We start from the raw sequence: 12,221 nt of genomic DNA, 5'->3' as shown, positions 1-12,221 counted from the left end.
ACCTGCATGAAACACAATGGGATGCTTTCCTAAGCTACATGTGTAATATGAATACAGGCTCTTATTGTTAATACTGCAAATACACCCAAATGTCTAAATCCAGCCATCAAGCTCCGGATATCTGCTGTTTCTCACACTTTTGCATTGTGAAATTTGAGAGAAAAATCCACAACAATCAAGTGTAAAGAAAGTTCATATCAGGCTGCTTTGTTTGTTTCAGTTTAGTTAACTATTTTAAATAACGAATATAATAATATTTACTTCATAAAATATTTTTCTAACAAGGAAAACTTTGCAAATAGACCTGCAATACAAATCTCTGTCCAGATTTACAGTACCTACAGGTCTCTTTCTAAATACAATGTGCACGTATTCTTATGAAACATACTCTTTAATTACATTTACAGAGAAAAATATTCTATAACTAACTTACTAGCTAACTAAATAACTAACCTAGAATGAGATGAAATCTATCAGCGTTGACATCCTCTGGTGATTTAACTACATTTGCCAAAGTGGATTCATGACCCAGCATTGTTGGGGTTACAGGTCTGGACAGACGAGAAGAGCCTTCATCCGGGTCAATTACTATGAAACCTGTACTGTTCAGCCACAATGCTGTGGCATGAAGAATAGGAGCCCAAGAGTTACTATAATGTGGCCTTGCACCCTCTATGGTCTCCGACGTATAGAATGCACCACCTAGCCAAAGAAGATGAAACACATTATGCATTAGCATTTTACGACAAGTTTAAAGAGGTTGAAGCCTCCAGGATGACTGGTTTGAGAAAAAGCATAATAAAAATTAAACTTCATTAGATAAATTCCAATTTATTTATCTGCCAACATTTCATATTGGGAACAAAACTAGTGGTCTTAAAAAAAGGAATCTTAGCTTCTGTGATGGTTCAGTGGATGAATTCAATGCAAGGTACAGCATTCAGACCTTCAAACCAAAATCCCTGTTGAAGTTCTATGTCAGGGTGGAGAACTTAGTCATCCCTGGAAGGTTTGTTAAGACATTGCTTCATTGCCATTACCTCAAACAAACACTCAATGTCAAAAAGGAAAAAAATGAAGCATTATTTCTACAAGTAAATCGAATCAAAGTGACTTGAAACTGACTTGTATGTTAAAGCCAGCCAGTTTCAGATAACTCAATCATGCAACAAAGCAGAATCATTAATATTAATATGACTGAGGAACTTAATATCGCCGACTTTATTTAGAACATATTAAATGCTGCAGCTATACTTTCCCCTCCTGTCTTAAGACTTTTCTGCCCTCTCCCTGTTAGCTGCTTCTCGCTAACTTACAATTCTACGAATATTGAATTGACCCCCATACCTGATCCAAATGGCTATTTATTCACGTCAGCCTTGTTCAAGGAGGTGACAGCAGGCTTCAATCTGTCTTTACCGGACCGTTACACGCCTGCACGGGTTTACTTCCTTGCAAAGGTGTTAAAAGCCTCTTTTAGAACCACCATTCATATGAATTCATCTAAAAATCCAGCCAACTTTTTTTTATTCATTCAAGGAATGTGGGCTTCGCTGGCTAGGCCAGCATTTACTACCCAACCCTAATTGCCTTTGAGAAGGTGGTGGTGAGCTGCCTTCTTGAATCGCCACAGTCCATATGGTGTAGGTACATCCACAGCGCCGTTAGGGAGGGAGTTCCAGGATTCCGACCCAGCGACAGTGAAGGAACGGTGATATATTTCCAAGTCAGGATTGTGAGCGGCTTGGAGGGGAACTACCAGGTAGTGGTGTTCCCACGTGTCCTTGTACTTCTAGGTGATAGCGGTCACAGGTTTGGAAGGTGCACTCTAAGGAGCCTTGGTGAGATCCTGCAGTATATCTTGTAGATGGGAAACACTGCTGCCACTCTTCGTTGGTGGTCGAGGAAGTGAAAATTTGTGGATGGGGTGCCAATCAAGTGGGCTGCCTTTTCCTAGATAGTTTCAAGCTTCTTGAGTGTCATTGGAGCTGAGCATTCCACCACACTCCTGACTTGTGCTTTGTAGATAGTGGACAGGCTTTGGGGAGTCAGGAGTTGAGTTACTCGCCGCAGGATTCCTAGCCTTTGGCCTGCTCTTGTAGCCACAGTATTTATATGGCCGGTCAGTTTCTGGTCAATGGTAACCCTCAGGATGTTGATAGTGAGGGATTCAGCAATGATAATGGCATTGAACGTCAAGGGGCGATGGTTAGATTCTCTCTTGTTGGAGATGGTCATTGCCTGGCACTTGTGTGGTGCGAATGTTACATGCCACTTGTCAGCACAAGCCTGGATGTTGTCCAGGCCATGCCGCATTTGAACATGGGCTGCTTCATTGTCTGAGGAGTCGAAAATGGTGCTGAACATTGTGCAATCATCAGCGAACGTCCCCACTTCTGACCTTATGAAGGAGGGAAGGCCATTGATGGAGCAGCTGAAGATGCATTGGGCCTAGGACATGGTATAGGGTAAAAACTAAATATAAACTGTTTATTATGGTTTTAAGCAGAATTATTATTTACAAATTTTTACAATCCTCAAATCACTATCCAGTAGTATTACAAGCTAGTTGCTAAATAACAGGATTTGGCAATTTAAAAAAAAGTTCAACTTAAACCAATTTTCCCTCCTTGTTTCACCAGAAGGTGCTCTTAGCAATCCTTTGGAACATCAGTCACGTGGCTATTTTTCAGGCATATGGTGACAATGTCAGCATGCTATTTAACTGACAAGGGCATGCTAAATAAGCCCTGATCCCATTCTCACTAGAAAACTTCTTATTTCCAGCAGAAATTACTGAGAAGAAATAAGGAGGGAGAGGAAAGACTGATGACCCAAAGCAATGTCACACAACATTGTGTCCTATAACGCTGTCTCAGTTGAGATCAACTAACTTAGCAGAAAGTGAAAATTAGAATGAGATCTTCTGTTTTTAATGGCATTACACAATAAAATGACACATTTACCCATTAGACAAAATTCCAATAGCAAAAATGGAAAATGCTGGAAATACTCAGCAGGTCAGCAGTAACTCTGTTTCCCTCTCGACAGATAATGTTTCAGGTCTGTCACCTTTCATCAGGAAAAGAGTCACAGATCAGGCAGTATCTATGGAGAGAGATCCCAGGTTACCATTTTCAGATCTGTAACTCTTTTCCTGATGAAAGGTCACAGGTCTGAAACATTATCTGTCAAGAGAGAAACAGAGTTACTGCCTGACCTGCTGAGTGTTGCCAGCATTTGCTGCTTTTATTTCAGATCTCCAGCATCCATAGTAGTTTGCTTTGGTATTTGAGGAAAATTCAAACTATTTTTACAAATTCGAACAGGCTTCTCCGAAGGCATAGGTGGAAATGGTACTTAATGCCGGTGCAGCATTGACTCCTGGTCTCTGTCTGCAGATTTCACTGCAGGCAGAGGTAGAGACATTAGGGTTAGCCTCAATGCTCCTGGACTAAGGAGAAAATGAGCTACAATACATCAACCAGATCACTATCCAATGGCTTAGTTTGTGGATTTAGGGTGAGGGCTGGATTTCACGGAATTGCATTCAAAGTTGAGGAGCTCAGTGACACATGGCATCTGAGCTCACACAAAGAATTGTCAATTGGATAGGTGTCAAAGAGCTACTGTGGGCCAGCGCTTTCAGCCGAGAAGAAAATTGAGAAAAAATTTTTGACAGCAAATTTAAAGGAACCCTAAATTATGACTAAGATAGAGTCAGGAGCTGAGGTAGATTTAAAATAGGCACCTCCCCATAACATTATAACACAGAAAGTATATTGTAAAAGCTCCTGCCAGGGAGAAAAAAATAGCTTTAGTATTTCTCAATTTTATTAATGGCAACATTTTACAATTTAAGCTGTATAGTTAAAATCAAAATAGAAGGGTGTTGCAGGGACACAACCCACTGAAACACTAGCTTGTGGTGCTTTAGAGTGGCAAGGCATGGCATTTCACCTGCATTCTCCACTTGCCTTGGCTTCATGATTCAATTGCTTTGGCAAAACACTGAGCAAAAGAACTTCACCACAAGGAGGGAAAAAAAAATCATCATTTCATTGCATCCATGCACTTCTTTGCAATCAGCTTCAGAATGGCATCGGTGAATCTAGGGAAGGCCTTGCCTACCCTTTCAGCTGATATGATGGTATTTAGAGAAAAAAATAGCTATTTTCTCAAGGTACACCTATTATATATTAAAAATTCTGAGTGGCTGGCAATACTATCTCAAATACATCAAAATCTCCATTGTCAGATGCTATCAACTGGAAAGTCAACAGGCATTTTCAAAGTGCAGCACTTAACTGGACTATTTGTTAAGACTTAAGTGGGGGTATGAAACAGGGTTTTCAAAGTTATATGTTGTGCAACTGTAGCTGCTAATACAATAGTAATACAATAGCTGCTATAGAAAATTGACAATTTATGGGGGGGGGGAAATTGCACTGCCTGAAATTGTGGTGGCCGCAGATTCAATTGTGGCTTTCAAGAGAATTGGATCATTGTCGAAAGGGGAAAAATTTGCAAGGCTGTGGAGGAAAGGCAGGAGCATGGGGCTAAGGGAATTGATTTTGCAGAGAGCTGGTACAGACACAACAGGCTGAATGGCCTCTTCCTGTACTGTAACCATTCTGATTCTATAAAAACAGGTTTCTTCGCCATTCACATGCTGGCTCTGGCCATTCATAGTTGCTTTAGAACAGCCCAAGTCTCTGAACCTCAGTTAGGTCATGTTGCTATAAGCAAGGAACCACAGTGGAACTTAAATTTCACAGATTCAATTTATGCTTAGGAAAAAATCAATATCCTGACCTTCTGCTGGAAACTGATCAGCATATTCTGGAGGCAAGGTGAGAAGGGCATGGTCCTGAAGTGCAGCCAACCAGAGTTTACTCAGTGTTCCCAGTTCTGATTGGACCAAATTGAGAAGACCTTCTGCAGTAGTAACTGCATCCTTAGAGCCGTCAGCAGCGGAGGTCTTAAACTGCAAGAACTGCTTCTGTTTTGGTGCACACACTTTTTGCCTTTCAATAGTTACTACGTAAACCTGGCAGAAAACATAACATAACATAACTTTAACATAAAAATGTTAAGCAAATTAACAAATGTTCAGAGGTGTCATGGACAAATTCAATTTAGTCAGAGCCAAGAAACAATAGAGGTACCATTACACTATTGTGTGTATTCTATAGGCCACCAACTAGAGGGAAAGATATAGAGGAATAAATTTGCAAGGAAATTGCAAAGAGGTGCATAAACTATAGAGTAGTTTTAATGGGGAACTCAAATTATCCTAATACAGACAGGGACAGTAATAGTGTAATAGGCAGAAAGGGAGAAAAGTTTCTGAAGAGTATTCAGGAAAAATTTCTGTATCAGTTTGTTTCCAGCCAGTTGAGGACGGTTCTGATTCTGGGTAGTGAGGTGGGTCAAGTGTCAGTAGGGGAACACTTGGGAGACAGTGATCACGGTGTCATAAGGTTTAGGTTAACTATGGAAAAGGACCAAGAGAAATCAAGAGTAAAATTAATTTATTGGGGGAGGGCTAATTTCAGCATGGCGAGAACAGATCTGGACCAGGCAAATTAGAATCACAAACAGTAATGGAACAACAGGATGCCTTTAAAGAGAAGATAGTTTGGGCACAGTCGAGGTGCATTCCCATGAGGGAGAAAGACAGGGCAAACAAAGCCAGAGCTTCTTGGATGATGAAAGACAGAGAGCAAGATGAAGTTGAAAAAGGGTGCCTATGACAGATGTCAGATTGATAAAACAAGAAATAGGCTGAATATAAAAAGTTCAGAGGGGAAGTGAAAAATGAAACAAGAGGGTCAAAGAGAAGTATGAGAAGAGGCTATATGAGAAGAGGCTGGCAGCTAACATGAAAGAGTACAAAAGTCTTTTATAGACATATAAATAGAAAAAGAATAGTAAGGAAAGGAATGGGGTTGATTAGGGACCAAAATGGGGACTTAAACATGGATGAAGTGGAATGGATGAGGTACTAAGAGAATAGTTGGAGCTGTCTTTATCAAGAAAGATGACATTGCCAAAGTCATGGTGAACCACTGCTTGAAAATAAGCTTTCCAGAATGCATTTGTACAAGATTCCTTCATTTTATTAGCAAACATCTATGCCTGTCAAGTTGAATTATCTACCCAGATGGAGATGTCTTCAAAAATGATGTGTAGCAGAAGTACAAAAGATAGATAAAAAATAAACAGTACATCCGAGCTTGTATTCCGCAGCACATACTTCTGCCCATGCTTTCAGAACAGCTAGAGTCTCCATTGTTGAGGTACTCTCATTGTACAGTTGATTTTGTGCTTCCTTCCCAGCTTGTACTTTGCTCAAGGATGTTGCTAGCAACTGATGAATTCTTCGAAGATCGTTTAAGTCACTTACAACACCACTTCCAATCCAGGCACTGCAAACCTAAAGTAGAATTTAAGAGAAATCTTCAATTTGATCACACTGACTGTATAGGCCCAACAGAAGATGCCTCGCATTTAGCACTGAGATATCAGTTAATCATGTACTTGCTCCAGGGTCTGGGAACTAACTCAGAGAAAAAAAGCAAGCCAAGTTCCTAAATGAATCTAATTCAGGATATATGAAAACATTTCTCAGTAGAGCAGAAATGGACTCTTTTTTTATTCATTCACAGGACGTGGGAGTCACAGGCTAGGTCAGCATTTATTGCCCATCCCTATTTGTCCTTGAAGTGATGGTGATCTGCCTTCTTGGAGGTAAAGAAAGGAAGACCAGGTAACATACGAATATATGACTTAGGAGCAGGAGTAGGCCACTCAGCCCCTCAAGCCTGCTCCGCCATTCAATAAGATCATGGCTGATCTGAATGTAACCTCAACCCCACATTCATGCCTACCCCCGATAACCTTTCACTCCCTTGTTAATCAAGGATTTATCTGACTCTGTCTTAAAAATATTCAAAGACTCTGCTTCCACCGCCTTTTAAGAACGAGAGTTCCAAAGACTCTCAGCCCTCAGAAAAAAGGACAGCAAATTTCCTTCCCTAAAGGACATTAGTGAACCAGAAACAAAAACAAAAATTGCTGGAAAAACTCAGCAGGTCTGACAGCATCTGTGGAGAGAAAGACAGAGTTAACGTTTCGAGTCCGTATGACTCTTCAGAAGTGAACCAGATATGTTTTTGGTCATCATCAGACTTTTGATTCCAGATTTTTATTGATTGAATTCAAATTCCACCATCTACTGTGGTGGGATTCGAACCCAGGAACATTAGCCTCAGTCTCTGGATTACTCGTCCAGTGAAAATACCACTTCGCCACTGCCTCCCCGCATGGACTCTACCTGTAAAGTACCAGGAAATTGAGATCAGTAGACTCATTTAAACAAAGTTGCAGGTTCAAACCTACTTCTTCTTACATTTCCTTCAAAAAGAAAAAGCCCATCAGGTCATCATAGTTCATTTGGTAAGGCTAAAGGCTGTTTCTCCAAACAATCATAAAACTAAGATGAATATGGTGTTTTCACCTTCAGCTCAAGGCTTTTTTCTTTAATTTCCCCTCCTGCCTGAAGGTTGACTTGAGTAAGTATGGTCCAACAATTACTTACTCATTTATGTGACTGTGAGCATGATGAACCATCCTTATTCTGTTTATGATTGTAAGGTTCAATGGACAGTAATTGGGCACAGGGCCTTGGCTACTTCCTAATCAAAGGGGCACTGTAGCAGCTGCCAAAAATCAACATAAATAGAGAAAAAAATTCTGGTCTGTAGATTTGCTGGCTTTACCAAATGAGCTATTGGGATTGTTACCAATGCTCATTTTCGGCAAAAACTAAGCACTGCTGCTGAATGAATTTTCTCTCAGAGGAATTGAAATTCAATCATACTCAGCTGAAATCTCTACCATGGCACAGTAAGGGTTAAGTGTGCAGTGTTCCCAGTGATAAGATTACATGACGTTTTAAGATCAATTTTTTCCTCCACTATATTAAGAGTGCAGAAAGATCATATTATGCTTCTGATGCAAATTTAACCTGCTGAAAACTGAAAAACCATTTCAGATGAGAATGGTGAATGACATATTAATCCTATAAAATAAAGTGACGCACTTACTTGACATGCCTTAGCAGTAACATCAGGTGGGGTGTCAGGGGAGAATGCAGGCCTCAGCGCTGCTCCAACCTGAATGCCAAATTAGGATATTTAACATGGTTATATCTTCTTGGTGACAAATCTATTAAAACTATAACAAAAGGTGTCTGAAAGGAGCAAAGTACAATATTACTCTAATGTTCCAAGCTACAAAAGACGAGATACAGACTCATGTCTGCAGCTCCTCAAAAGACATAATTTAGCCTTAATAACCTTAATTAGCTTTTGACCGTCTCAAATGACAAGCTATCGAGGACCAGTTTCACACACTTAAATGCACATCAGGAGGGGCACAGGCTTGGGAGTCAAAAAGCAAGAAAATGAGCAAGTATTATAAATAAACTAGCAGAGACCTTTTTTAACCGCTTTTGTGGTTAAATTAGTATTTTCATTGCAACAGCGCTTCTTTAAATACAGGAGGTCTAGATTTTCTTCCACCAAAGACTTGAACAGGATCAAAACTTCTCACTCTGGCAAAAGCTACATAAAGCAGTACATGTGTAAAATCAGGCCTAGAAGTGCAAATGTAAATTCTGTCAAGAGACTGGCCTTGTGACTTGTTTGTAGTCATAGAATATGACAGTCTCATTCCCTCTGCCACTGAAGGTGGACAGAGGTAATGGTTTCGTCCCTATTTGTATATCTGTAACAAAAACTAATGGACAGATTTCAAGGAAACTTGGTACACAGATACGGTGTGGCCCAAGGAAGTAACGATTAGTTTTTGGCAAGATGTGGATCTGGATTCTGGGATTTTGTTGAAGGGTCCATTAACATTGGGAGATATGGCAAATTGACTTCTATTTTAAGAAAGTTGTAGGTTGTTTTATTTAGAATGCTGTTGATTGTTTTAGAATATTGCGGATTGTCTCAGCTGCTTGGCTGCAATTTGTCACAACTGTCAAAATGTGAACAAGAGTTTTCAGAGTGAGTTGTTAATGTCCATTGGCCAGAAGCCTCCTCAGTGAGATGAAAGTTCTGAGTAAAAAGATTTCTTTTTTCAGCTTTGTAGTTAGGCAAATCAACCAGGCAGGGAAAAGCCTCAAGGATGAGCTGCATAATTGTAAAAGCATTGATTAATTAGCTCACACATGGCAAAAGTTTGAGCTCCACTGAGTGCTCTCTTCACTTGCTGGGAACTTGTTTTCTCTTGAGTTGAAAAGGCAGGTTTACATCTATTATTTGAGGAATAAACACTCTATTTCCTTGAAATCTGCCTGTTATAATTTCAACATTTATTAAAGAAAACAGCTCCCTTACTACCAATCTTGTTACATGACCAAGACCTTGTTTAGGATTCAAGTTTTGTAACATTTTAACTGCACCTTCCCTGAGTCTAAATTTGTGCAGTGATATACCCATTGAAGTAAGATTGTGTAGCTGGAAGGTATAGAATGTAAAGACCATTTTCCTCACAGAATTAATGTTGATGTATTCCTTTAATTCAGCTGACAGCTTTTCTAAACCTCTGATTCAAATCGAGTGCATCTTCATTTTTAGCAGAAATAATAGCTTTCAAATAGATTGGAGCCAACTACAGCATGGAACTCATGCTAAAATGGGTAAGTCTTGGACCCCAAAACTTATATTTAAATAGAATTTGTCCTGTGTGTTATTAAGCCACACAAATCAGGAAGGCTTCCAGCTTAGTAACTGAGCTCTGCGGGAGCAGCAGTAAGACATATCAGTTGACCTCAGTACCCTTGTATTAGGAAACAGGCAAACCTGCTAATGCTACTGCTGAGTGTCTGGTAACTCCTATTGGAGAGTGCATATTTGTGCAAGCCTGAGTACTAGGCACCAGCAAAAAGCACAGCCATAAGTGGGCCAAATGCATACACCAGGGGCTCCCAAAGAGCGAGAGAGCCAGAGCCTTCCCAAAATTCAATTGGAGGAAATTTCTGCTCATCCAGTGCTGGATGTTCGAAAAGCAATCTGATAATTGATGAAATAAGAATAGATTTACTTCTTGAAAAACAAAAGCATTATATATTTCAACTTATTTTCTTTGTTCACTTGATTGCTGCTGGTGGGACTTAACAGCGGGCAAGTTAATTCCTTGTTTGTCCACAAGGCAGTGATTTTACTTCAAAATAACCCACTGGCTATAAAACATTATTGACACACATGGCATATAAACTAGATATTTCATCTGTTACTTACATTTGCTTGGTATTGTTCAAGGATTACATGACCAGGAAACTCTGGCTCGGGGACAGTAGAAAATTTCCTGATGATGACAAGAAGTGTTTCAAGGCCAGACAGCCGCAGAGCGTTACTGTGATCTGTGGCAGCTATGAAAGCCATGCGGATCAAATCTGCCAGATGGATCACTAAGAAGTCACCTGCAAATAGTATTTTAAAAAGTGTGCATGGGATATTTCATATGAAAACATTAAAAAATCCTTTATAGTGAAATCCATGTGGTTTAACATTTTGATAATTGTTACATTAAGCTGAGCATAGGTACATCAAACTCCTGAACAAGTGACCTCTTCCTTCAACTCCCAACCCCCGTCAAGGAAAAATTAACTTTTCTGGTCCCTGTGTAACTACTTACTTTTAGGGTGCTTCAGTTTCCTTTCTCGAGCCATGGTCATGTCAAAATGAGCAGCATCTACCTTCTCGCACTGTGTAATAATTTGACATACACATTCTGCTGCAAATACTCTTGTAGGCCAGCGTGGTTTGATGATTGGTTGGAATTGGTCATTTTTTCTTGAGGTAAATATTGAATCATCATCTCCCCCATCATCTTCCTCTTCCTGAGTAGTGTCCACTGGTGCTGTGGTGGTGAAATCTTAAGCAGAAATTATCAGAATTTATGTATTCTTTGAAAAGATCATTAACATTAACTTACTACTGAAAATAAATAATTGCACGAAAATAGTACAAAAAAGTTTTAAATTTAAACTCAAAATACTGATCGGTTTCTAAAATGAAGTCATGCTTAACGGTTGCACTGGAGTGGAGGGGTCCACATGCACACTCATAATTCACAATCTGAGTTTTCAAACTCAGCATGCCATCACAGCTAGACAATAATTCTAGGTTAAATACTTCCCCAGAAAAAGAGAAAATGAGGAAGGGAAAATTTGGAAGGTCACTCCATGCTGCTCCTAAAGTTCTGGCTGCTTGGCTACAGATCTATATGGGTAAATGCATTGTAAGACGTAACCAATTTGGCCTTTCAGGCAGAAATGTCTCAACAAGGAGAAAAGAGCCTTAAAAAATCTTCCATGTCCCAATTTCCCACGCTTGACAGGAGACTAACACATTTCCCGCATTAAAGATTTGAACTCACCAGCTGAAGCAGATAAAACATCATTGCATAACTTCAACCAGTAAGAAAGTTTTTCAATAGCCATGGATGATAGGATATGGCTAAGAGTTTCGCGAATGTCTTGACAAAGTCGTTGGTCTGATTCTCTGTCCAGTAAACTGAAAAGCGCTCCTTCCAGGCCAGTTTCACTAATATTAACATCTGAAAATAAATACAAGGTCAGCATCCTTGTTCACAGCCACATTTTCTGGTTGACTGTTAAGACAACAGGACTTCATCTCCAGTACTCAGACTGCCTAATTTTAACTTTGCAAATAAGAAGGTTGATCTGTGTAAATCTCCCTGACACCTAATTTTGTACTTCCCCAGCTAAATATGAATACTGCATTGCATAACAATTATGAAGCATACTGACTTCTGATTGCACTTGGTTAGTTTTAACATTTTGGAAAACATAAATATCTCATGATGGGTCATTAAAGAGAGTGCTTTATTCTCCATTTGCTATCATCGCATAACCATAGCACTAAAAATTACTGCTGGTTCAGCAGGTCATCAAGCTGTAGAATTTTGCCATTAACAGTTGAGACCAGGGCAGAATAAACAATTACTGTTGTCCATGAAACTATTTGCAACACTGAGAACAGTATTTACTGTGACTACTGTAGTGCAGTGAGGAGGCTATATATTAAATAAACTGGGTAAAAATATTGATTTTCCATATTTAGCAGGATTGGATTGGACCTTAATAAGTGTATTACACTGCAACCTCTCTGCCTTGCTACCTC

General features: G+C 39.6%; 1 protein-coding gene across 5 annotated transcripts in view; it reads right to left on the bottom strand.

Annotated features, from left to right (window-relative positions):
• The window catches only part of heatr5a (HEAT repeat containing 5a), a 170,015-nt gene that overhangs the window by 49,397 nt on the left and 108,397 nt on the right, over window positions 1-12,221 (bottom strand). For all 5 annotated transcript variants that reach the window (XM_078562846.1, XM_078562845.1, XM_078562848.1 and 2 more), the window contains 7 exons: window positions 11,455-11,634; window positions 10,711-10,950; window positions 10,314-10,495; window positions 8,112-8,180; window positions 6,260-6,439; window positions 4,816-5,050; window positions 454-702 (listed from right to left, as the gene is read on the bottom strand). In XM_078562846.1, coding sequence (XP_078418972.1) covers window positions 454-702; window positions 4,816-5,050; window positions 6,260-6,439; window positions 8,112-8,180; window positions 10,314-10,495; window positions 10,711-10,950; window positions 11,455-11,634 — 1,335 coding nt within the window. The remainder of the gene's footprint in view (window positions 1-453; window positions 703-4,815; window positions 5,051-6,259; window positions 6,440-8,111; window positions 8,181-10,313; window positions 10,496-10,710; window positions 10,951-11,454; window positions 11,635-12,221) is intronic.

The sequence above is a fragment of the Cetorhinus maximus genome, chromosome 18 (genome assembly GCF_964194155.1).
Source record: "Cetorhinus maximus chromosome 18, sCetMax3.hap1.1, whole genome shotgun sequence".
NCBI classification, from domain to species: domain Eukaryota; kingdom Metazoa; phylum Chordata; class Chondrichthyes; order Lamniformes; family Cetorhinidae; genus Cetorhinus; species Cetorhinus maximus.
Note: the sequence above shows the minus strand (reverse complement) of the source record. Positions and strands in the feature narration are given on the sequence as shown.